This window comes from Convolutriloba macropyga, chromosome 2 (assembly GCF_964194025.1).
Source record: "Convolutriloba macropyga chromosome 2, txConMacr16.3, whole genome shotgun sequence".
Classification (NCBI taxonomy): Eukaryota; Metazoa; Xenacoelomorpha; order Acoela; family Convolutidae; genus Convolutriloba; species Convolutriloba macropyga.
This window is the reverse complement of record NC_134469.1, coordinates 22,673,767-22,698,471: the sequence shown is the minus strand read 5'-3', so window position 1 is coordinate 22,698,471 and position 24,705 is coordinate 22,673,767. Positions and strand designations below refer to the sequence as shown.

The 24,705-nt window shown below is 35.9% G+C and overlaps 2 protein-coding genes across 4 annotated transcripts in view; one reads left to right on the top strand and one right to left on the bottom strand.

Annotated features, from left to right (window-relative positions):
• Nucleotides 1-11,126, top strand: part of LOC142358149 (5-hydroxytryptamine receptor 1A-like) — a 94,511-nt gene extending 83,385 nt beyond the window's left edge. For all 3 annotated transcript variants that reach the window (XM_075409620.1, XM_075409626.1, XM_075409613.1), the window contains 2 exons: nucleotides 9,648-9,894; nucleotides 10,253-11,126. In XM_075409620.1, the coding sequence (XP_075265735.1) occupies nucleotides 9,648-9,894; nucleotides 10,253-10,601 (596 nt within the window). In that variant the 3' untranslated portion in view covers nucleotides 10,602-11,126. The remainder of the gene's footprint in view (nucleotides 1-9,647; nucleotides 9,895-10,252) is intronic.
• LOC142358138 (uncharacterized) overlaps nucleotides 11,080-24,705 on the bottom strand; it is a 50,352-nt gene continuing 36,726 nt past the window's right edge. The window contains exons 6-9 of the mRNA XM_075409602.1: nucleotides 21,557-21,846; nucleotides 20,774-21,077; nucleotides 15,693-15,922; nucleotides 11,080-12,148 (exon numbers count right to left, since the gene is read on the bottom strand). Coding sequence (XP_075265717.1) covers nucleotides 12,005-12,148; nucleotides 15,693-15,922; nucleotides 20,774-21,077; nucleotides 21,557-21,846 — 968 coding nt within the window. The 3' untranslated portion in view covers nucleotides 11,080-12,004. The remainder of the gene's footprint in view (nucleotides 12,149-15,692; nucleotides 15,923-20,773; nucleotides 21,078-21,556; nucleotides 21,847-24,705) is intronic.

Genomic DNA, 24,705 nt, shown 5'->3' with positions numbered 1-24,705 from the left:
TTAAGAAAACTTTCATCGAAACTAATCAACATGTAGCCTTTAAAACATAGCTTAAAACAATATGAATCGCGACACAATTCAAACCTCGTTAATGATACTGAAAAGCTAGAATCTCTTGAAGAAAACTTTTTAAGAGACTTGAGTTCCATACAAAAGTGATTGATAGTACAAAAGTGGTTGAATTGACACAAAATTGGTTGATAATGACACGCCTTGGCTTGAAACGCCTTCAATGATGAGTAAGAAAAAATAATCTAAACATAAGAAGTGGCTCTTGGGAAGAAGTACTCACATTTTTATCAAGAAGCAGCGGGCGCGAAATTGTATTTATAAAAGATCAAAATTCGCTTCCTCTAAGCTTTGAAAACACCCAAAGGTCAGGTTAATTGCACGCTCAAGCAAAAATGAGAGCGGAATCCGCTTCTCGTATTCTCTCAAAATAATTAACACAAATTCTTGGACTGGATTTTGACCCCAACACCTGTACGCGAACCCCAATTTTTAATTTGCGAAGTGCATTCCCAACAAATTGTTTATGGGAGATTTTTGTCCTCGTAAATGATATCCGATTTGAAATGTTCACTCTTCCATGTTTTTAGATTATAAATAGGAAAACACTTCGGCCATTGTAACGTTTCGTTTCCTAAAGAGCGACAATTACACAAGAAATTTGGAAGGTTATACGCTGTTTGAAAGTCTATCAATTGTAATTGTTCTGAACCTCATTGGTGGGGGGAGGAACCACATGCTCAACCACATGAGGTTTTTTCAGTCAATTCCTTCGGTCGATCGATATAATCATCGTAACGAATTGTGAGCGGCATCAATAGAACACCCCTCAAGCGTAGAATATCAAATTAAATTTTTCTTTAATTTCATTTTTCCGAGGAGTTATCGAGCTTTTCAAAATATCAACTGATTTTTAAATTGTTAGAGATAGTGTTATTGGTTTTAGTTTTTTATATAGAAGAGTGTTGGTGAACTGTTTGATTCAAATTTGGTTAAAATTTTTGACTCAGTTTTTCAAAAGTCATTCCAAATTTTCTTCACAAATGGTATACAAAATATGCTTATTTATCCCACTTTGTTGAAACCTGCCTCAAAAACGAGCCTGAAAAATGGCTAACACAGACTTCTCAAACTCCAAAGAGGGCTAACTTTACATGAGGGCTCTGCAAATATAAATTAAACCGTTTTTGGCTAACTTAATTCGATAATTATACAAAATTCTACGTTCTTTTAAATATTTTGATTTTGTTGTCCAGTTGTTGATTTTGTTGACATTTGCAACAGTTACCCTTAATGGACCAGCAGCAGTAACAAGGATATTCTTAGTCTAAATAATGATTTCTACAATATAAAACATGATTCGGATTGTATTTGGGCGCTCTCTTGTTTTTATCCTATTTCTTTCTCTTACGTTAATTACAGAACAGAATGATTTCATATCAACGCTCAATTATTGCGTATCCCTTTTTCAAGCGTCTGAGGCCCAATGAACAAATATTACAGTTTCAGTTAAAGCCTTTTGGCTTCAATACTATAGTTAGGTAAAACAGCTTATAAAACTTTGAGTCCTTCATTTGTTGTTTTTTTAGTCTGATGACTTAGTCTTACCATTGACAGGTCCATTTGGCATCTTAAGGTGTTAAAAACTAACCTGTCGAAAGTTCTTTGATGAAAAGTTATTTTATTGTCCTATAACATTTAAAATACTTAATCACAGCACAGATGTCACATCCTCTTTCCTGTGAACTATGATCTACTCGTCGATTTTATTTACTTAAATGATTATTTCATGACTTTGATACTACGAGTTTTCAAAAATCAGAATTTGATTTTTAGAACATTTGTCAATTTCTTCGGCTCCTTTTTTGTGTCTTGTCGAATTATTACTTTAATGACAGGTCACATATCAACTCATTAGAGAAGCCCCGCAGATCTCATCCACGTTCTATTGCAGCATTATTTAATTTGCTGAATTGTTTGTTTTTAATGCAATTTTTTTTTCATTCATCACTTTTTTTTCCAAAGGATTGTGATTTTTTAAACGCTTTCAAATTCTTCCTCATTTGGAAGACAATTAATTCAAAACAACTATGGATGAGCGAGGTCGGGGTCGTAACATCATGTGCAAACGTTCATTACCGGGCCTCCTTGTCTTGAATTAATTGTAATAATATGGAAAGCGCTGAAATACTGAAATTGTAGTTTAGAATTTATTTGCGAGCAAACTGTCTCATATATCAAAGATTCAAAACACATTTGCTAAAATTTTCCTTCCTTATCTAATTTTTTAAATAACTTTTCCCAAGGAGATTTGCAGCAATTTATTGTACCATTTCAGTCTCAAAACATATAAAACCTTGAAACTGCTATCCGATATTTTCTGACGGAAAGATATTGATGTATAGCTTGCTTTCTAGATTTTAAGTCGTACGATAAAGGCAGAAAGATCTAAAGAGAAATTTCTGGATTCACTTCAATTTAACCCAGAAGAAAGTGCTTCTTTTGGGCTTTCATTCCATTAAAGTATCCCCCTCAAAAGCGGTCAAACACCTATAGGCCTTTTGGTGCTATATTCTCAACAGGAATTAGTTGTGAAATTAATCCGTTTCTTTTTTGTCAATCCTTACGCTAAGCCCATCTAAATTTATTTGTCAGCTATGATGTGAGTAGCCAGCCAACTGCGATGGCCAAAGTAAAAGCTTTCATCACTTTTTTAGGGGGGGGGGGGGGGTTCTTGGTCTGGGCAGAGCTGTGAATTAATGAGGGGAAATCTGTTAAATGTTAAACTACTACACTGCCAACAAATTACCCAAATTTACGGTACTGGGTCATTAATTGATTATAGTCCCACTATTTTGACCCCATTTTTGCGTTTACGTCACTACCTTGTGGTAATAAAAAACAAAATGACCTTTAGCGACGTCATAAGTTTTACATATGTTCTACATGGCAGCAACATTCCAGCCACCAACAATTTACACCCATTTTCAAAACAAAATTTACACAAAAATGTGGAAAATGAGTTTGGGCTATTCTTATTCACGCCGGGGGCGCCTTCAATCTTGAGACAGATTTCGAGGAGAAGTGCATATTCATTAGAGATGATTAAAAAGCGTATCTCCCTAGTAAGAGCACGGCCTGGTCTAAAGTTAGCCGTGAATTATGGTGATAATGCATTTTCCATTACTAGGGCTTAGGGCATGTCTTTGGAGTAAATTAGTGGTGGCCAATGTAGAGCCGATGTTCAATTAGGCAGAGAAAGAGAGTGAGTGCTTTAAAGAATGTACATTTAAACCAGAACATTGGTTTTAATCATGCGTGAACGTAAACGATGACGTCACTGCACCGCCCCCTTCGAGACGGTAAAATTTCTAAAATAAAAATATAGAGATTGAAAAATAAGTTTATGGCACATGCGTGTGTTACAGGAACTTTCGTCATACTTCTTGCACGAGAGGAAATCAAAAAAAGCAACAAATTAATTACAATAATGCTTTAAAATTACGCTCAGAAAAACTTCTAATTTGTCCATAATTATTAGCTCCATGCCGTATAAAAGTTCAGGGCACAGTGGAGGGGGGGGGGGGATTGGGAGGAGAGGAAATTTAATACCCTAATTCCTATTTACTTATATTTAACTATCCTATTTCGATCCTTATTTGGGTAAATTGTTTTACATCTTTTTCGACAATTATATCTTAGTTGAAAAAAAAACCATTTCTTTTTTTCCTAAGAACTATATCTATATTCTGTATTTATAAATGAATCGTCTAATTGAGACACATACGTTTTGTAGGCTAGACAGTACGTTTTTACCACTCGAAGCCATGAAGTCTGTATTTAGCAAGATTAGCATTGTAACATCCCTCATACCCTCCCCACTCCACCCCATATCACCCATATCCTTAGCGGGTACCACTTCTCTCACTCACTCACTCCCTCTCAGGGTCAAAAATCAATCAGAAGTATACAACCCTTTAAGGCCTTATCCGCTACTTTTCCTGGCCGATTCCATAATATCCTAGAACACAGAATTGATTACAAGCCCCCGTCAATACTTGGGCTGAACTGTGGCCTGATAGACTGTTAAAAAGAGATTAGAAGAAGACTAGCATAGCTAGAAAATGATAAAAAGTATCAGAGTAATATCTATTTTTATCTTTTAAGTCACTAAGGGATGTAATAGAGCATATATATAGCCCCATTTTAGAGCATATATAGCCCGTTTTGAAGCACACATCTATGTCAATGATTTCGCATTGACTATAAATTGACCCTGCTCATGGGTTAAAATTGATTGCAGTTAGGACCGAACTTAAAAGCAGGCTCTTTTGTCTTCGAACCAAATGAATAAAAATTTGGCCGACAAGAAGTGAAAACAACTCAAAGAAATTCTTTAGAGCAGAAGGGATAATTGAAGCCGCATACTCCTTCAGATGCTAACCGACCAACGAAGTTTGAATTCAACTTTTTCAAGAACATTTGGATTTAAAATCCACAAACGACTTGGTTTTCCTATTATTGTTGCAAAAATTTTGAGTTTATAGAAGAAGCTAGTCAGAGAAACTAATTAATTAGTCATTATAGTCATTATGTATAAAACAAACTATCCTTAAAAGGGCTTTCAAAAATCGCCAATATTTAGTTGAAAACAGTATCAATGTTACTCTCTGGTACCAACTGACAATCACATAAAATTAAGTCTAACTGTTAATATAGAATTGATATACCAATAACAAAACAGCTTGGTATTTTTTTTGCAACATGGGCTTGGAAATCAGATTAAAACAATTTCTATGTTATTAACTGCTCTCGAACGAAGTTTGAAGCAATTATTGTTAATGTTTTGGTCTTATTTTTATGCAAAATTTTTGCTTGACAACTTTTGCGCTTTTGTTCCAGAACATTCTGTGACTTCTCAAGTGACTTTTTCACACTTCACTTCCTCAATTTTAGTGATTTCCACAGCTCGCATTCTGAAATAAATTTTGTAGCTAATATAAAAATTATTGTTAGCGGTTCAGTAAAAACACAATTGTTGCTCAGTGGTTAAGATGTCTAACTAATATCCGGGAGGTCACGGGGTCGAACACTCATCAGCTCCGAGTTTTTGAAACCAGAATATAACCTGAGTTAAAAAATGTCCCTTGTCTGTCGTTCAAGAGCAATTCATCCGACGCTAGTCCGTTATGTTTAAATATAATAAAAAACGATTAAAAAAATTTCTGAATTATATCTCCTGCAGCTATTCGACAGCCAATGGCCATTTTTTAATTGCTCTCAGACGATGTTTGTAGAAATAACAACAATTATTCAGATTTTTTCATTACATTTTTTTCTCTGAACAAATTTTCGTCTCACGTTTCTAATATTTCGTCCACAAAAACGAGATAAACAGTTAAAACCCGGGTGCATTAAGTGGCCGAGTAGCCTTCCTAGATCTTTCCTACAACTTTCTAGTCTCTTAGTATATTCAATTCACCAAAACTGATATGAGGAGACAAAAATTCCTGCCGCAAAGAGCTGTTCATAATGTTCTTGACCCACTCAGTCGCCCCACTGTAATACCAGAGTCCCGGAACCCCCGTTGGCTAGTACCAAAACAAACCGTTCGTCATTCGTTTGAGAACAATTCGTTCTACGTTAGTCGTTTATTTTTAAGTTACCATCAAACTTGGTTAGTAGAATCAAAAACATCATTGGAGCATTCGCTTGACATCTTATCATTAAGAAACAATTTTTTTTTTGAAGTTTTGCAATCTGCATGGTCTCCATTATCAAATAATCTTGGTTTATATTGATCTGAAATTTAAATGTTTGCTGATTACTTCTTATTGCCAATCTTAATGTTTTCTGCGATCTCTGACGTTTCTTCCTCTCTCCCTCAGCCTTTTAACTCTCGTTTTTTAATTTCTTCGCGTTAATGAACTGGGCTCAAGTACCCTACTGTTGGATGACATTGCTTACGAGAAGACTCCCCTCTGATTTGGTGAGTTTAATAAAAATTCGGGCTTGTTTCTAATTCATGAAGAGATTGATTCAGCTCAACACAAACATCTAGAAAAGGTTATCTTCACATTGCGTTCCACACAATGGGGACGCTGATTATCAGACAAGTTCAACTAGTTGCTTCGTTCAACTACGGGGCTCGCGAGAACAGCATATTAGCTGATCCTCGTATGATGACAACAGAAAGTGACTGAACTGCTCTGTTGAAGGCAATGGATTGTCCCACTGACTGATAATTTCTGCTATCAGCTAACAACGACATGGGCAGTAAGGCCTTCTTCAGAGTCCTCGACAGACCGCCCTAAACTTCAATTGCCAGAGGGACGAACAAAATTCCTTGTTGAGCACAACTTAATTCATACTGAGCATATTTTCGATCTTCAGCAGATTAAATTGCATAGCCAGACTTCTCTGCCGCATTATGTTAACAAAATTATTCAGCAAAACTAAATATTGAAAATTTATCATAAAAAATTATTTTTCTCTTTAAACAAACAAGAGTGCAGCAAACAATCAACACACCTAATTACTGACAAATTATCTTATATCCCGAACAAATAATTTTACATTCAAATGAAATTTATTATCAAGTAACGGCTCAATCGAAAGAAAAAGGAACCAAAATTGAAGGAAGTCAATAATCCTAGATTCCCAATCGAAGTGCTATTTAAAACGAAAAAAAGAAAAGAAGTAAGAAAACTTCAAATAGCTCCTGGACAAAAGAATCACAGAAAGTTGGAGTTTTCTATGATGAAAAGTAACCAAGCAAGAAAACAGGGTTATAACGTTTAAAATATCAATTAATTATTCCATTTGAATTTGAAATTTTTCAACATCTGTTTTTAAGCGGTCGTTTTTATGTTGTTCGAACGTTTCAGACTGACGAAAAACGAGGAAACACTAGTTGAGTTAAAAAAATATTTTGAAAAAGAAGCAACAAAAATTCTATAGCTGTTTAAATTATATCAGTTTGCGTTTATTCTCTTAATGCAAATTCTTAGAATTTAATTTTTTCGCGTTGCTACTTTTAAAATAGCTTTATGGGATTTTTTCTATTTAATATAATTTTTTTGCGTAGCTTTCCAGCTTTTTTGTTTTTCTGTAGAGAAAATTGTTTCTATTTATTTACAGCTAAATGTAATTTCGATTGATTACTGAATAATAGCCGCCCTCATCTTCTCAGCTGGCTATTATTGCGCTCGTATTTTTTTTTACTTCGTCAAACTTTTTTTCGCTTTACCATTTTGCCGCTTTTTCGACATTTTGCGTGAAATCTTTTTGACTTCTCTAGGCTAGTTTCTCTCTTCTCTCATTCTGCTAAAAGTGAATTTGAACATCAGTCTCTAAGCAAAGCAATTCAAAATGAACAGAGTCGGTATAAAAAATTGAAGTCAGAAATAGAAACGGGATAAACCCATAAAGCCCAATTTTAGATGCCCGCTATTTGAACGTCGTTCCTATAAGTCTTAGTTGCCACCTCTAATGCTTATTGGTGTTGATAGTAGCCCCTGTAGCCTCTCTCTAAGAAACAGAAGTATGTTCAACTACGAAATGCCATCAAAATAAATCAGACTTAAAAAATATTTTTGTACAAAAATCTTTTTTTTTCAATATATTCTATTCGTTCAATCCCAATCATGCTTATTGGAATCAACGGCGGCTATTTTCCGGCAATCTGCCGGGTATGTTTAGTGTCAAAAATGAACGAATCCTTTTTGCTTAATTCTAGCAGAATAAAGGTAGTCATATGTTACCATATTGCAGTCTCAATCGTCTGATATGTCTCTTTTACAATTTTTGCTCAATTGAGCAAGCGCAAATTGGTTTTTGTAAATTTTGAAAACAACTTGCTAAAGAATAAAACTTGCTACTTAATGAAATTTTGACACAAAAGAAGGATATTGTTATGTATCCGGCCATCAATAGCTTCATGTCTCAATACTCTGATTGTTAATGACACGTTTTGTTGTAGAAAACCATTTTTTTAACAAACTTTAAAAATAAAGATTTGGCAGAAGAAAACAATAGCATAGTGAATAAGACGCAGGAAAGGCAACCAAACCTTAGACTCATTAAGCGGTAGTTAAACATTTGTTTCTGCCGTATTTAGAATGTTAATCAATTTTTGTATACAGTTGAAGCATACAACAGTAACCATGCCATGTAGAGAAAGATGAAACCAAAAGAAAGCGTTTCATGCAGTATTTTGAAAGATTAATGAAACTGAATTTTACATTTATATAGTTACAGAAAAAGTTTCGGTGAATTTTTCACAAATGAAAGCTCACTTTAATTGTTGGACATTTGACTTTGGTTTTTATCTGATCTACTGCAGTAGATCTGATGACAACCAGAGCCAAATGTCCAACAAAGTTTGAGTTCACGTTAAAATTTGAGCTCTCATTTGTAAAAAAAATCACGAGATCGTTTTCTGTAACTATGTAAATGCAAAAATGAGTTTCATTAATCTTTCAGTATACTGCATGAAACGTTTCTGGTTTCATCTTGCTCTACATGGCATGGTTACTGTTGTATCCTTCAATCGTATACGATAATTGGTTAACATTCTTAGTACGGCAGGCACAAATGTTTAACTGGCGGAGGATTATCAATTATATGCTCCAAGAGAATTTTGAAACCAAGGTTACTGGCATGAAGTTACTAAAACCCGGGGCAAGACGTTCAAACTGTTTCAGAAAAGAGGGAGCTTTCAGAAATTTTAAGATGAAACCCAAACGAAACGTTTGATTGATTGATTGATTTAAATTCAGATGGTAGATGATACAGAGCATTTTATACAGAATATTAAGTTTAATCAAATTACCACCTTGGACACCATACGAATGAAACCCAAACGAAACGTTCACTGAAAAGGTCTCTTTTCTTTGCACTTTTTCATTGGTGGTAAAAAATTACAAATTGTGGTCTCCTTAAAATCCCTATTCAATTTTTGCAGCTTTTGAAAAGTATACTTCATTTCTAAAAAAAATCAAACAATATTTCTTGTATCTGATGGAAATATGCCCTCCGCAACAATTCTTCCAGAAACACAACAAGTGTGTTCCAGGAACAGTAACGGTTCCATTAAAAACAGTATCCCGCAAAACAGACAGAAATTGAATATAAAATTGGGACCACTCAGAATACTAAAATGTTGAGAGTACACCCACATGTAACTAATGGATAAGATTGTGACTCGATTGACGAGGATCTCTGAATGATCTCTTAGACTTGACTAAAGCGACGACGTATCGAGAAAAAATAAAAATCAAAAGAGGGGCTTCCATAAGAGGTAACCTATATCGAGAGCATCAGAACTCAGTTGAATAGTGTATCACACCAGTCGTACTAACTTAAGAGATACTGGATATAAAACAGATAGGATCTATTCGGTATCGGGGTTCCTCCATCTTAGTGGTTATATAACTTTTAGGCCCACAGACGCACGTGCTAATTCCTTACATAGTAATGTATGTGTAATAGCATGTAACCACATTTTTTGAGAGGGTTGCGCCTCGCCTGTTTTCAAAGTTGTTGATTCTGGTTTGAGTCTGCCGCCCCCCCCCCCGGGCACAAAGCCTCGTTTGATGTCAGAACTCTTCGCAGGAGAGAAATGCCAATTGTTTCAGCTAACTCCAATAGCTCCTGTCCTGCCATTGAAAGAAGCAGAGGGACAGCAGTGGGAAGAGGGGGAGGGGCAACTGTGACCACATGCGCCCCAACTCAGAACAATATCAACAACAATAACAATGCAATCACGCTCACAACAATGGCAACCTCCGCCACTACAACCACCCTCACCGCTTCTCATGCTAATAACAATAAGCCAACATCATCATCATCATCTAACAACAATCCAGAAATGGACGCCAAAAGGTAGTATGATGGCCACACGCCAACTTCTGGAAACAAGAGTGGTTTTGTGTTGCATGAAAATGGCGCGTAGTTCTTTAGCCAGTGCTGAAATTACAAATGAATTTTCATTAAAAATTTTTGAATGAAATTGAAACTTGATACATATATATTGACATGTGTTTGAATTTTGGTTATAAGCGGCAAGCTCACGTATGAATTAAAAATAGGAATGTTTGACGTTTGACACTTTTTGACGGAGTACGTTCTTTGCCTTTTAAAACTCGCAAATATTTTGTTCCCGAAAATTTTATCATCCTATCTCAGAGAAGACATAGAAGTTTTGCGATTAATTTGATTTACTATTCTTTTCTTTTTTCAGATACAATCGAAAAAACCGCGTCAATTCACAATACCTCAATGCGGGACTACAAGCACAAATCTGTCTACAAGTTGAGCTAAGAAAGAGACAGAAACTACATAAACGAGAAATCAGAGCCATCACAACTGTATTTGTCATTCTCAGCACTTTTGTCGTGTGTTGGCTTCCTTTCTTCATCCTAGCGTTGATTGTCCCATTTTGCGGGGACAAATGCGAGCCCCACCAGTACGGCCGATTGGCGATAGATTGGCTCGGGTATACGAACAGTGCCCTTAATCCCTTCATATACGCTGTTTTCAACCTCGACTTCAGGAAAGAGTTAAAACTGACCCTAGGAATTCACAAATGATAACAGTGTCAACCAAACTTTTGAAGAGAACAATACCTTTATTCAAACTGGCTGTACCTTCATTCAAGCTCTTTAATCGGCAATAAAATTAGAAAATGATAATCAGCCATTCAATATTCGAGCGCTAAAAGTAATTTTTTGGAAAAGAGGGTGTTACTTCTCAAACTATCTCTGAAGCAAAAGCGAGCAAAAAGGTCACCTATAGTTATTGAACAAATCTGAAACAGCCTTTGCCCAGGACGAATGACGTCATGTCCCATTATTGAGAATTAACAATAAAATCCTAATTAATGATTCAACAATAATTTTTGTTCCCGAATCCTTTGAATCAAATTTCAGGAATCAATTTTTTTTGCAATTTGACTGAGTAGTATACGTTGATGTATAAAATCCTTCCTTGGTTGTTACGGTGATTGTCGTTGTATTTCCTCATTAAATATTCCCTTTATCTCTTTCCATCCTCATTTATAGGCACCAATTTAGAATTAAAAATTTATTTTAAAATATATTTTTCAGAATACAAAACATTTTCTATTACAGTATTGAGAGAATTTATTTACATATGGTACAAAGCACTTAGTTATAGTAAAAGTTACAAAAATGGTTGTTTGGAAAAAAGGTTCAATCTGATTGGCGATTAATGTAGGTAAAATCTGGTAATTTACAGACGTACATGATTTTTGGATCTCTTAATATGGCAAAATTGTCAAATAATTTTTTTAATCTAATATTGAATGAGAGTTGAAATCGGTCACCAAAAGTACGGACACTTGTAAATTGAGCTTATTTTAATGCTTCTATTTGACACACTCGTTAATGATTTCACCTTGTGGCCCACGTGCCTGGTTTCAATTCTTTTTTCATTTCATTAACAAATCGATACCTCGGAAAGGAGTAGTTTTATATACACGTAAAACGGAAACGACCGATGTAATGAATGCGTGGGCTTCGTATGTGTGTGTGTGTGTGTGCGTGGGGGGGGGGGGGGGGGGTGTAATGTTGGGATGGTATGTTGATGTACTGAACCTAATTAGTGATCATTTTCAATATTGAATATCACGTACGCAACACAACTCGGGGAAGCGAGTCAAAAACTAACAAACGATGTTAAGAAAAACGGTAACCAAATGTTGAAATTTACGTATTCTGCGGTGGGAAAGAGTAATTTGATACAATAATGACTACAAAATCACTGAAGGTGTTCGTTTTCAAACCTCACTGATAATTATACAGATCACTGAAATATTCCTAAATATTTTCTAGATAATGATGTAACAAAAAAGCTCTAGGAAAATATGAAAAGATGATAGCACAAAGAAAGGGGAAAAGATTTTCAAGATAAAGCACAATTTTCCAGCGAAACAGAGATAGAGTTATTTGTTCACACGGTGTTTTTGGTTACATCAAGAACTGGTTTGTTCTTCTAATGAAATATAGCCGAGGTTGGTCTGTCCTCCCCCTCCTCCGCCCACGGGGGGCTCGCATCCGTGTTCACTGTTTTGATCTGGATCATGATGACCGTTTATCTCTTTTGATTCCGGTCCAATCTGAAACAGTCTTGCAATCAGCATAGTACATTGGACTCACCAGACTTCATTTACCAGATAAGCACCTCAATGTACAATTAACAGTGAGATCCGTCTCAGGGGTTGGGTCACTTCTTCTCACCCCGATTACTTTCTCACCCCGGCAAACTGGCTTTGAATTGCCGGATCTATTCTGTTCTTCTGTTCTCCCCCCCCCCCCCCCCCCCCCCCGTTATGCCTCCACTTACAATTTGTGTTAATATTCAGCACGTTACTATGTTTGAAAAAATAGCACGTGCGCATGGGGGCGTGTGGGTGTAAAAGTTAGATGACCACACTAAGCTGGGGGAGGTGTGTGTTTGGGGAGGGGGAGGGGGTGCCCACACACCAACTCCGTTTACCCATTAGACAAGAGATTAAAATTAGTTTCCTTATATGGCAATATTTGGCCAAATAGCTCCGACATAGCGTGTAGCCGACAAGAAAATGAGAAAATTAGCTGAAAATTGGGTTCTAATTGGCCAACAAATTGTACAGATCGAAAAGTTACTAGTTTGTTCGTTGAACCATTATCTTTGATCTGAATTGGCCTAATATCCTCGGTAGCAAAAAACAGGTTTATGAAGCAAATTGCACTAAAATTTGGACTGTTGCCAAAACCAACATTAGGCAAAAAGTATTCGAGGTCTTTTGTGTCAAAAGGATCTATAACAAAATTAAACTATTAAATATTTTTTAACAGTGTCGGAGACAGTTCACTTTCCAGGTTTCTTGAAAGAGTCTTTTCAGGTTTCTCGGGCAGTCAGCCATTTCTCGAACATCTTGAAACATTCCCAGACAAAATGGTCCCAACCAAAGATAGAGTTAAACATATGCACCAATTAACAAAGAAACCTTTTAACTTATTCATGTGATTGTGTTTCATTGAATAAATGATAAGCTGATTACAACACCGTTTTTGCAAAATAATGTAATTTGAAACAAGTTTTTGGTATAATCCAAATTAATACATCATGTTTGTTAATTGCTTGTAGATTATATTTACAATTGTTTTGATATTTATTCCGGACTATTTCGTCTGGGACTATTCTGTCTGCTTTTATTGGACTATTTTGTCTGTTTTCCAATTTCGGACCGTTTTGTCAGGGACTGTTTTGTCCACACACAATTTAGTCGCAATGTATTTTGTTAATAATTAGCTATCTGAAAAACGAAGTCTTTCAGCAGTGTTTCAGTTTTCAAATAACAATTTCTTTTTTCTGCTACTTGGGCCCTTTATTTTGCCAAAACTCGAACTTTTTGTTTCTACCCGGTAGTAAATTCATGGAATGCGTAAATTCAATTTCTCTAAAATTGAATAGCACAAAACATAACTTCTGTTTTTTATTGTCGCAGCCAAAAAATTCACGCTATTGTTTCCGATGCTTGAAACAAAAACTTTTAGACATCATGTTAATTAAATTTCAGTTTAACAGCTCTCAAACAAAGTTTATAGTAATTATATTAGTCCAGTCGATCCTTTTTTCTGCAATTTTCCGCTTGACCGATTTTATGCCTGACCCATTAGACTCAGAAACGAGATAAAAAGATAGCGCCCAGCGGGCATTAAATGCTCTTAGAGCCCTTCAGCTCACTAGTCTCCAAGTACGAGATTCACAGAAACTGTTTTGGAGACACATACTTATTGTGTGAAGGGCGGTTCATTGAGGTTGACCACCACAACCCCCAACCCAACCGCTGACACCCCCACTCACCCATATCAGCCCCCTTCTCACTCACTTAACCCCCATCAATGCACACCGTTCAGGCAATTAGGGCCCTGTTCGGCCAAAAAACCCCTCCCACTGTTGCGCCCAATGAACCCCCAACGGTGCCCCCTCTCCACTGCGCTCACCTCACGCCCCTTCAATTAAGCTAAAGCTAACCTCACTAAACCGTGGCTAGCTACTGACGAATCCAGCCGCTCACCGGTTGCTTGAGAGCAATTCACCCGACGTTAGTCGGTTATGTTTTCTTAATGATGTCGTATTAAAATCTAAAGGTGAATTTAAACTTGTCGTCATAAATCCACGGTTCTACTACATAATTAGAAGCTGAAAAATTAAAATACATTTTTAAAAACAATTTTTGTGTTTTCGATTTCTCCAGCAGACCTTGCTGTCTTTCTATATTTCTTTATTTAAATATATTAATAAAAGTTCGCATGAAGTTGCATTAATTATTACTATTTTGGTAAAAATAATAACAAGATCTTTTTTATATTATGGTTATCGGCTTAGTTCCAAAAGCGTCAACTTATTTCTCAAAATCTGGATCTTTTCCGTTTGTGTCCCCTAGCTTAGTGGGTGCATGTTATTTGCACCCCCAGACGCGCGTGCCATATTTTTACATAATGATTTACTATGTAATGGCGCGTGCTCTGTAGCTGGGGGCGCATAACGAACTGCGGGGGCACAAACGGAAAAGATCCTAAAATCTTTTCTCAAACTCGAATTCGTGTGGTTACCATCTCTTGGCATTGTTGACCGATTACGCCCTAGTTCATAACAAACTTTTATAGTAAGTACACAACTATTGAAAACAAAATAACACACACAACTTTTTCGAATAGTAGAAAATCATTTTGACGGGAAAATTCCAAATAATTTCGGAAAAAGACAGATTTGCGATTTTTTAATCGCATTTAGACAGCAATGTTCTGAGCTTTGAGGGGTCGAAAAGTTAAGGTTCGGCAATTCATTACTGATTTTGAAGACGTTACGGTGTTAAACCATTAATCAGTTATTATTAAATTATTGGGTCTGTCACATTACACCCCCCCCCCCCACCCCCCGCTTAATGGTCATATTACGCATAGACCCCAATTTTTGCATTTAAAACATAATGTGGGCTTTTATTTCGTGGGTTTGGGGGGGTATAATGGGAAGGAACGAAATGTTTGTCTTAATTGCCTCTTTGGCCGCTGTGTGGACCAAGGAAAGTTTTCTTTGATGATGCGAAAGGTTTGTCGTCTATAACTCTAAGGTTTGATGTTAAAAAACACTAAAATTCAGCGTAGAAGAAAAGATTTATTTCATGAGACGTTTCCTGACATGTTTATGCTGGATTATACACATTTTTCGCAAATTTGTGTGTGGTTTTTTGCTGTGTTGATTGTCTTTGATTGCCGCAACTCTTTAGATTGTGTTTTTGGACTTGTCCTCCATCTTAGTTACATAAGTGGATCTTTTCCGTTTATGCCCTCACCCACAGCTTAGTGGGTATATAGCTTTTAGCCCCTCCCCCCGGCGCTCGCGCTATTTTTTACATAGTAATGAGCTATATAACAACACATAAATTGTTAAATTGTAATTGGGGGCATTAAAAAACACTGGGGGGGGGGGGGGCAGAACAGATTCTGATTTACTATGCAATGACACGCTCGCTGTACCTGGGGTGTGCAAAACGTACGGGGGTGGGGGCACAAATGGAAAAGGTCCATATAAGTATAGACCAAATTATATGTGTGTAGATTAAAATAAGGAAAGCAGAGTAAAATGTGAACAGCACTCCAATCAATACGCACCATTGATGTTTCCATGATAGTTTGCCTTGGTAGATGGGAAGGGCCGGTGTTTTTCCTGATCATGGGGTAGTTGTCACCGAGCCTGTTGCTGACGCTACCGCTACTGTTGATGAACATATCGACAGCGTCAATTTCTTCAGTCATCCTCAAGGCCATCTGATGAATGAATTTGTACTGTTCCAGAGTTTGAACCATCAAAGGTCTCATTGTTCGCATCTCGGCAACCATTCCTATAATACCAATTGCACACTATAAAAAGTTCAGGTATTGTACCTGAAAACAATAACTTACCCGCACAGTTCAAAAGAAAGTACCTAGTTCAAACGAAAAAAAACCGATTGAGTAAAAAATCGCTTTAAAAAATCTTTACTTTCAATATCAATATTTGGGGGCGGAGGGGTGGTAGTGGTACGGAGGCATGGGTATAAGGTAAGTTTGGGGTTGGGGGGTTGGGAGGAGGGGGGTTATGACTGTAGTTTGCGGCGAAAAGGTTTAGGAGTAAGTGGGGTATACTGTAAGTGGCGTTTCTTTCAATAAAATCGGAGTCCAATCTAAATGACACTAGGCACAGAGTTTAATATATAACTCACTAAATAATTTAACTAATTCATCGAGTATTTTGCTTCAACGAAAAACGAGGAAATATTAAAAAAGGAAAACTAAAAAACGACCTGAAAAAGAAACCGGAGTTGCCTCGAAATATAATTGTACTCAGATGGCTTCCCTATTTCATTATATACCCAATGCCATAATAGCCAATGCATTTTCATATTTTCGTTCAAAAATCCGAGTACAAATTAGCAGTCGCTATTTTACGTATGTTTAAACATACTTAATGGCCATGGCCACGCCTCAGCGGCCGATGGGACTTGATACAAAACTATAACAACCCAATATAGGATTGATTTATCCGCTTCAGTATGTTAAAACACGTGTAATAGCGACAGCTAAATTGTACTAGGATTTTTGAACGAAATATCTAGGTGCACTAGGTATGACATTGGAGAAAAACTAAAGAAATCAAAACCTTATAACCATTTTTTTTAAAATTGTGAAAAACTGCAAAGCAAAATTTTCTGCGCAGATTGCGGACATTCTGCGTTTTTTGGTTAGATCGAGGACTGGTAAGGTATTCAAAATTAATACCAAGTTATCAATGTAAAAAATAAAAAAAAACATAGCAGGACAAGCCCTGAATTAAAATCCAAACAATCGAATGAAGAACTGATAACTAATGTACCTAACTAGCAGATCAATTGAACAATCCCAGCCAAAATAAAACAAAGTCGGGAAACTAAAATAATCAAACTTAACAAAAAACGACATTGCTAAAATTCTTGGAGATGCTACCCTGAAGGCCAAATATGATACAATTCAATATACTCAATAACTCACGCACACGCCTTGAAAGAGATTTAGTCGCCACTAAAGATAGAATTATGACAAATGCTTCACAAAAATTGGAAATGCAAAACTTAAAAATTTTTTCAAAAATTCGCAAAAATTGTACAAACCATTTTTTTCGCCTCTGTAGTTCTTTAACGTGACCCATCTGCAAGACTTAAAAAAGTTTCTTTGGCCGGTAGTTAAACTCGAAAATGACAAAAAAAAATCGAAAAATTTAAAAAGAATTGCAAGTTTTCTTAAACTCTTGCAAAAATTCGATATATTTATATCTTCAAAATCATTTCATTGTCTCCAAAGACTATACAGTATCCCTATATTAAGTCTTAAATAGTTTCAGTGGCTCATAAGGATCAATAAATTTGGAAACTAATAATTTCAAAAAATTAGATTTTATCGAAAAATTGCATAAACTGGTGTTATTAAAAAATTGATAGCACTTTTAGCATCACCCCTAGCAACTATACAGAAACTTATTATCAAACTCCTGGGCCCCGGGTGCCCAAAAAACACAAAAAATTTCAAATTAGTTTCAAAAAAATTGCAAAAATTGTGAACTTCATAAAAAGGACTGCTATAATTCGTTATGTTTAAAAATTGGAAACAAAATCATTGCCACGAGAACGTTTACAGTAACGTTATAGCAAAATTTATAGCAAATTTGCTGGCCCCTGGAGCCAAAATTCTCAAAACTTCTCAAAAATTGTTATAATTCGTGATGTTAGAATGTTGAAAACTAATCCATTACCACTAGAAGCTCCGCAAAAACTTTCCGTCGAACCCCAGCGGAGGTTCCTTGGCACTTACGGCTGGAAAAAACTCATAAAAAGACAAGAAACGTTTCAAAAAAAAATTGAAAAGTAAAAGTTTGCATGTTTAGGTTTGGAGTACCAAAACATAAAGCTCTCAAAATGGTGAAAGAACGTAATTATATTTTAAAATAGACCTTTATCAACTTTTACAGAACTCATTTTAGACTGGTCAAAAAATTCGAAAAAATAACGAGAAAACGCGAAAAATTGTAACATTATGGGCTTAAAAACTTCCAAGAATGACATTTTAACCCTGCATTACGGCCCTCCCAGTAGCTGCACCACTCTAACCGCCTAAAGTACTACTAAGCAAGTGTTCATTATGAAGAGCTCAAAAAAATTCGAGTGTTGCTATAAGGAACAGGGGCTGGACTAAAAATCAGTTGGTGGCAACAGTGGGCAGGGGACAACGGAGGGAGGGGGAACTTTGGCTGCACGGGGCCCTTGCGGCCTCACAATCCCACTTGCAGGGGTGGGGATGGGGGAGTGAAGTGAGGGTGGCATATGGGGGAGGGAGGTGGGGAGTAGGTGGTCAACCTCTCGCAACCACCCTTCATACCATAAGTATAAGTCTCCAAAACAGTTTCTGTGAATCGCATACTTGGAGACTAGTGAGCTGAGGCTCTAAGAGAACTTGATGCCCACTGGGCGCTACCAGTTTATCCCGTTTTGAGGATTAAAAGTCAAATGGGTCAGACTAAAAATCGCTCGAGCAAAAAATCGCAGAAAAAAGACCAACAGGACTAATATAATTGCTACAAACTTTGTTTGATAGAAATTAAAAACAAATAGGAGGATAATATGATATGATGCAACTGCTATTGGCTAAAATTCTTAAAAAAGAGATTAATACTGACAAAAAAAATAAATCCCTATAGGCTCGATAAAACCCAACAGCAAAACAAAACATAGCCGGCAGATTGCCGGAATAGCTGCGAAAGAATAGACCTGCGTGCCATATAATAGAGATAGAAACAGATACAGATCTAAATTGAAAAAAAATCGACGCCGCTCAAAAAACTAGGCTAAAAAACATTCAGCGATAAATTAATAAAGATTCTTAAAATTCATTCCACAGAAGCCTCTTATTAGGGACCTTTACTACACATAGGGAGTTCCTTTGACCTTAAACAAATTCAAATTAAACTTAAGTTTTAAAGTGCAAAAGTCATTTTATTGAGTGAGGTAAGTCACATTGATCAAAATGTAATCACGCAAATAACCTAAAGTCTTTCGCAAAAGCGAGTGAGAAATGACGTCACGCGCGCAAATGCCGTTAGTGAGAGGAAGAAGTCATTCAGAAAATTTGACTTTTTCAGCTTTGCGGTGTGAACAAATGTAAAACGACAAAAGAGCGTCAGACGACGAAACAAAAAAACATAGCAGGACAAGTCCTGACGTACAATTCAAAGAATTTTCATTGACTAAACAATAAAAGACTTATAACGGACTATGAGTGAATTGGGAAAATCATTTCTAAAAAAAATCAGATAAAAAAAATTAAAAAACAAAAAAATAGGTGTCAAAATGCCGCATGTTAACACAACAACACTAGCGAGAAATGAAAATTTAGTTCACACAAACTAGGCCTAGAATGAGCTATTAATGGATTGGGAAAACCATTTAGAAAAAACCCGATCCAAAAAAATCGAAAAAACAGTAAAAATCAAAGTGAAATTGCCGCGTGTGAACAAAAAACCAATTAGAGCGAAAAAATTTCACGCCGCAAAACCACTCGCTTTTTCGCTCCATTTCCTGTTTCGGCGTGACCAAAATCACTACTCCAATTTGACTTCAAAAATCATGAAAATGTGTGAACACATCTCAAAAAAAAACATAGCAGGACAAGTCCTGACGTACAATTCAAAGAATTTTCATTGACTAAACAAAAAAACTAGACCTAGAATGGAATATCAGTGAATTGAGAAAATCATTTACAAAAATCAGATAAAAAAAACAAAAAATCAATGTCAAAATGCCGCATGTGAACAAAAAAAACTACTGCCGAGAAATTAAAATTTTATTTAAACAAAAAACTAGGCCTAGAAAGAGCTGTGCATGGATTGGGAAAACCATTTAGAAAAAAATCCGATCCAAAAAATCGAAAAAACCGTAAAAATCAGAGTGAAATTGCCGCATGTGAACAAAAAATCACTACCGAGAAACCGAATTTTTGTTCAAACACCGTTTTTTCACTCTACTTTAAAATTAGAGCGAAAAAAATTCACGCCGCAAAACCACTCGCTTTTTCGCTCCACTTCCTGTTTCGGCGTGACCAAAATCACTACTCCAATTTGACTTCAAAAATCATGAAAATGTGTGAACAGATCTTAAAAAAAAGACAGCGCCCCAATACAATTCAAATTCTTTGAATTGTAAAAAAGACAGCGCCCCAATACAATTCAAATTCTTTGAATTGTAATAAAAAACCAAGAGCACCGCAATATAGCTACGCTCAGCTTACAGCTTCGCAGCTATAAAAAAACTTATTCAAAAGAAAATGCTTAATCAAATAAAACATTAGAAACGCCATCTTGATACAATGGAGGAACCGCAGAAATCAAAAACTTTCAAAACAGACATATATTGTTCAAAAAGCGGGTAAATAGCTGCAAATCTGATCTTTAAATCTGTTGAGGTGCGAACAGTTCGTACGGTCTCCCGAAAGCTATAACAACCCCATATGTTTTGCACAAAAAAATTTCCCAGAAAAAAGGCGAGTTAAATGATTTTTTAAAACAGAAATTTAAAAAAAACCGCACGTGAAAAAAATCATTCGTTTGCAGAGCTTGACCAAGCTTCCTAATATTGGTACTTAATAGGTATGAGACACACACCCAAAGTGCTTTTTCGTCCTTCACATACCTTTGATATCGAAGTCACGCCTGTAGTTTTTCTGTTGAAGAAGTCGGTCAATTGCAATGAAAGTTCCCGTTCTTCCCACACCCGCACTGCAATGCACAACCACTGGGTACCTATCAGGGTTCTCGGATCTCACCAATTTGACGAATGGTTCGATCTCTTCATAAACGGGCACCTTCTGGTCTTCCCATTGCATGTAGTGATACTGGATCACATGTCGCTCTGGGGCAAACTGGTCTTCAGCCACGTTGCCAGTTGGGTCTCCGGGTCTGATTTTCATGACTCGTTTCACCCAGATTATTTCCTCCTAAAATTTGTACAATTATTAATTGCACTTAAATATATTCCTTTATTTCCCCCTTCGCTTATTTACCATTAGTTACAACAAAATCACTAACCACTTCCAAACGCATCAAGTGCCAGCAAATTTGAGAGATTTTTAAGTGCTTAGAAATCGTGCGATTCAACTCAAATATGCAGGTGGATAAAAAAAAGTTTGCAACATTCATGCGAGTGTCATTCATGCGAGTGCAACATTCATTTTGATTTTTTTAATTGTTACCGTCTGAACTGCAAATCATTTTCTATTATAAACCCTTCCTTGAATCATCGTATTTCAAATTCTTTCAATGGATCAGGGTGTATATTGTAATATACCATAGCTGCTACAATTTGAATAAATACTGAAACAATGAAGATTCAACAGCTTTTCAGCACCCAGTATAAACAAAAGATTTAACTTCAACATTCCAATGGAAATATGATGGTCCAAGAACATTTCAATACCTGGTTGCCGACTAATTGCTGATGAGCCTCAACGTTCAGCAGTTTGACCTCAATATTTCCCATCCAGACCACATCTCCGATCTCTCCCATGGGCCAGTACTCCTGGCACGCGTTGACCCACATACCCTTTTTGAACTCCTTAGGCTTGCACAGCATCACAATCTTCTCCACTCTCTTCTCCCACACCATGCGCCAGAAGTCGTTCAGGGTGTGGGGAGGGGGACCTTGGGTGGCAATGTATTCCTGGTCCTCGATCTCGCCAGGGATATAACTGGCGTTCACGTATCCTTCTAAAACATCAACAAACGCTTGCGACCAAAATCAACATAACATGCCAGGAAGATAATGATAAAACAAACGTGAAATTTAACGGTATAAAAAAGTTGAATTTCGCTCAGCGGTTATGTGGTATAACTTGGTTGAAAACATAAAAGGAAGCTTCGTAGAGCAGAATCATAAGAAATTGATAAAAAACAGAAAAAAAATGTAATTAATCATAAAAACTCATTAAATTAATTTGTACAACAATATTTACTTCATTTTAAGGCTAATTTTGCAATGAGCTAGCAACAAAGTTTCACCAAAAAAAGATAACAAGCATAATAACTGAACAATGTAGCAACTCAATACTCTGCTCACAATGGGAAAAGTACATCAGATATGGAGTAGATCTGGACGTCCAAATATTATGTAAATTTGAAATTTTGTTGCAAAGGATGTTGCTACATTTTCACTCTATGTTAGCAACCAATTGTCTCAGCAATTCCTCCCAAAGCTAGGCCAACTTAAAAAAAACTGAAATATATATATATAAAAACTTAAACAAGCAATTAACCAGCGTCATTTCACTAAAAAAGACAATATTTTAGGATTTCAACAGGTTTTCATCAAAAGATTACTTCGTATGCCCAATGAGGTCAAAAGTCGATCTGAGGTTTGCACAAGGAACCTTATGTGATTGTGTGAAATCAAATTTCTGAGTCTCCTTGGAGACGGCTATATTCAATTACAATCGCCAAATAATGTCAGTTTACTACAAAACATACTTTAGCTAAAAACAGTGGTCTCTCACACTCGAAAAATACCATAACTCAATCTAATGAGTTTCTTTAGTCATTTATTTATGATATTTCTGTAAACTTGCTAAACTGTCTTTCCGTCCACTCAACTAAAAAATACAATTGGATAAAATCATTGACAGTGCGCGTAGGACGAAAACAGAAACCGGTGTTCTAGCAATTTTTCTTTTCACAGAGTTTTGTTTTGCATGTGGCAATTTTAAAAGCCTCATCGCTGTTTTTTCTTCATTTTTACTGCGTCGGAAATTGAAAAATTTTGCTAAGTTGTCCTTTGATGAAATTGTAATTTACAATGGTAATAATTGTAATATTTGTAATTGTAAAATGAAATTGTAATAATTTACAATAACTTGTTTTTTCATGCCTTCATCATATTCTCTTAGTGATTTTTACTTGAATTTTGGTCTTTGCCAGCAGTAGTTTATCTTTTCGTTATCTTCACAGTTAGTCCCCCTAACAGCAGAACCATTGTTTTCCTAGTTGAGCATAAAAAGTTTCCTTTAGTTTTCCCAATAACAATTTTTGGTTTCCACGAATTTAATTATATGTAGTCTCATAAAACAAAAGAGAAATGTGAGTCGCGCCCGTATTTATTGATTCATCTTTTTCTAACTGATCATTTTGTCGGAAAAATGAAATGTCCCAGTGGCTACTAAACGAGACATCAACAAATCTATTTAATGTTTGCGGATGTTGGCTATTGCTTCCATGATTTTATCACTATAAACTGTAAAAATTGTTAATTAGCTTCTAGTGTCTTTCTAACTTTTTGTTGTTCTTTGTTTGTTTTTCCTTACTCTATTAACAACAGGTCTTGTGGTTTAGCAATGAGACAAAATCAAACTATTTAATGTTACCCGGTAATAAATTGTGGTTTCTTTTATTACTTTAAATTTATATAGTCCCAAAAACAAAAAATAAACTTTGAGTCCTGCTCTTAGTTATTGATCAAATTTCTGATCACTTACTCTGAATAACTATAGGTCCAAAAGCTTGAATCAGAAAGAAACATCTATTTAAATTTTACGGATTATGTGTTTTCTTCGTTTTTTATGAATTTATCACAAGGCAGTCCAACAACATCATTGTGATATTGTTTGCTATCCTTTCTGGTGTCTTGATGCTTCGTTTGGTTTAGGACGCCAAAATTTTTTCAATACATAAACCAGGCTTTTTAATGTTTCCAGTTAAAAGTGTTTGGTTTTTTATTACTTTAACTCTATGTAAACTCAAAAAATTTCGCAATTTACCTGGTCTTGCCCGTATCTGTTGTTCTGTTTTTATCTAACTGCTTAGTCTAAATCGTGAATCGTGCCGATGACTTTCTAATGGGACATTTTAAAATCTGCTCATAGTTTACCGTTGACCACATCACAGTTGCATAAAATCAGTTCTCATTGCCTCTTTATGAAAAAATATTTCAATCATTTTAATGGTTTGTTTCCCTTCCAATTAGTTTTTGAAAGTGGTCGCATAATTCGTCTCAATTAAATTTTAATTCAATGACTATATACTTTGTTTATTTTTTTGTTGTCTCTGTGATCAGGCTCCATAAAAATTTTTTTGAAAAACCTTCTAATAGGCCTGAACGAAATTAGTTTTGTCCGTAACAATTAAAAAAATTTAACACCAATTGTTTTAAGAAAGTACAGGTGATATATGAGATCTGTTGTTCATTTGGTCTTGTTATTCTGCGTAAAGACAAAATCAACCCATTTGCTGTCCAAAAAGCTGTTTTGCGAAGGCTTAGGGGAACATTGGTTGACCTACTTATTATCAGATTTCTCAAAAAGCCAAAGAATGTCGTTTAGAAATCAAACACTTTGATTCTCTGTGGATAACTATTCTCCTGGACAACACCAAGCTACTAGCGTCAACTGTCTTCATTCGACCAAAACCCAAAGACCACAAGCAAAAGTGGATTGAACAAATGGCGATAGCAATCGACTATGCAAACAGAAACAAACTTGAAGGCATCATCTTCCAAGGGGATTACAAAGCTCAACATTGCTCTTGGGGAGACCCGAAGTTATATTGACACGGGCAAATTGTTTATGATAATCTCAACCT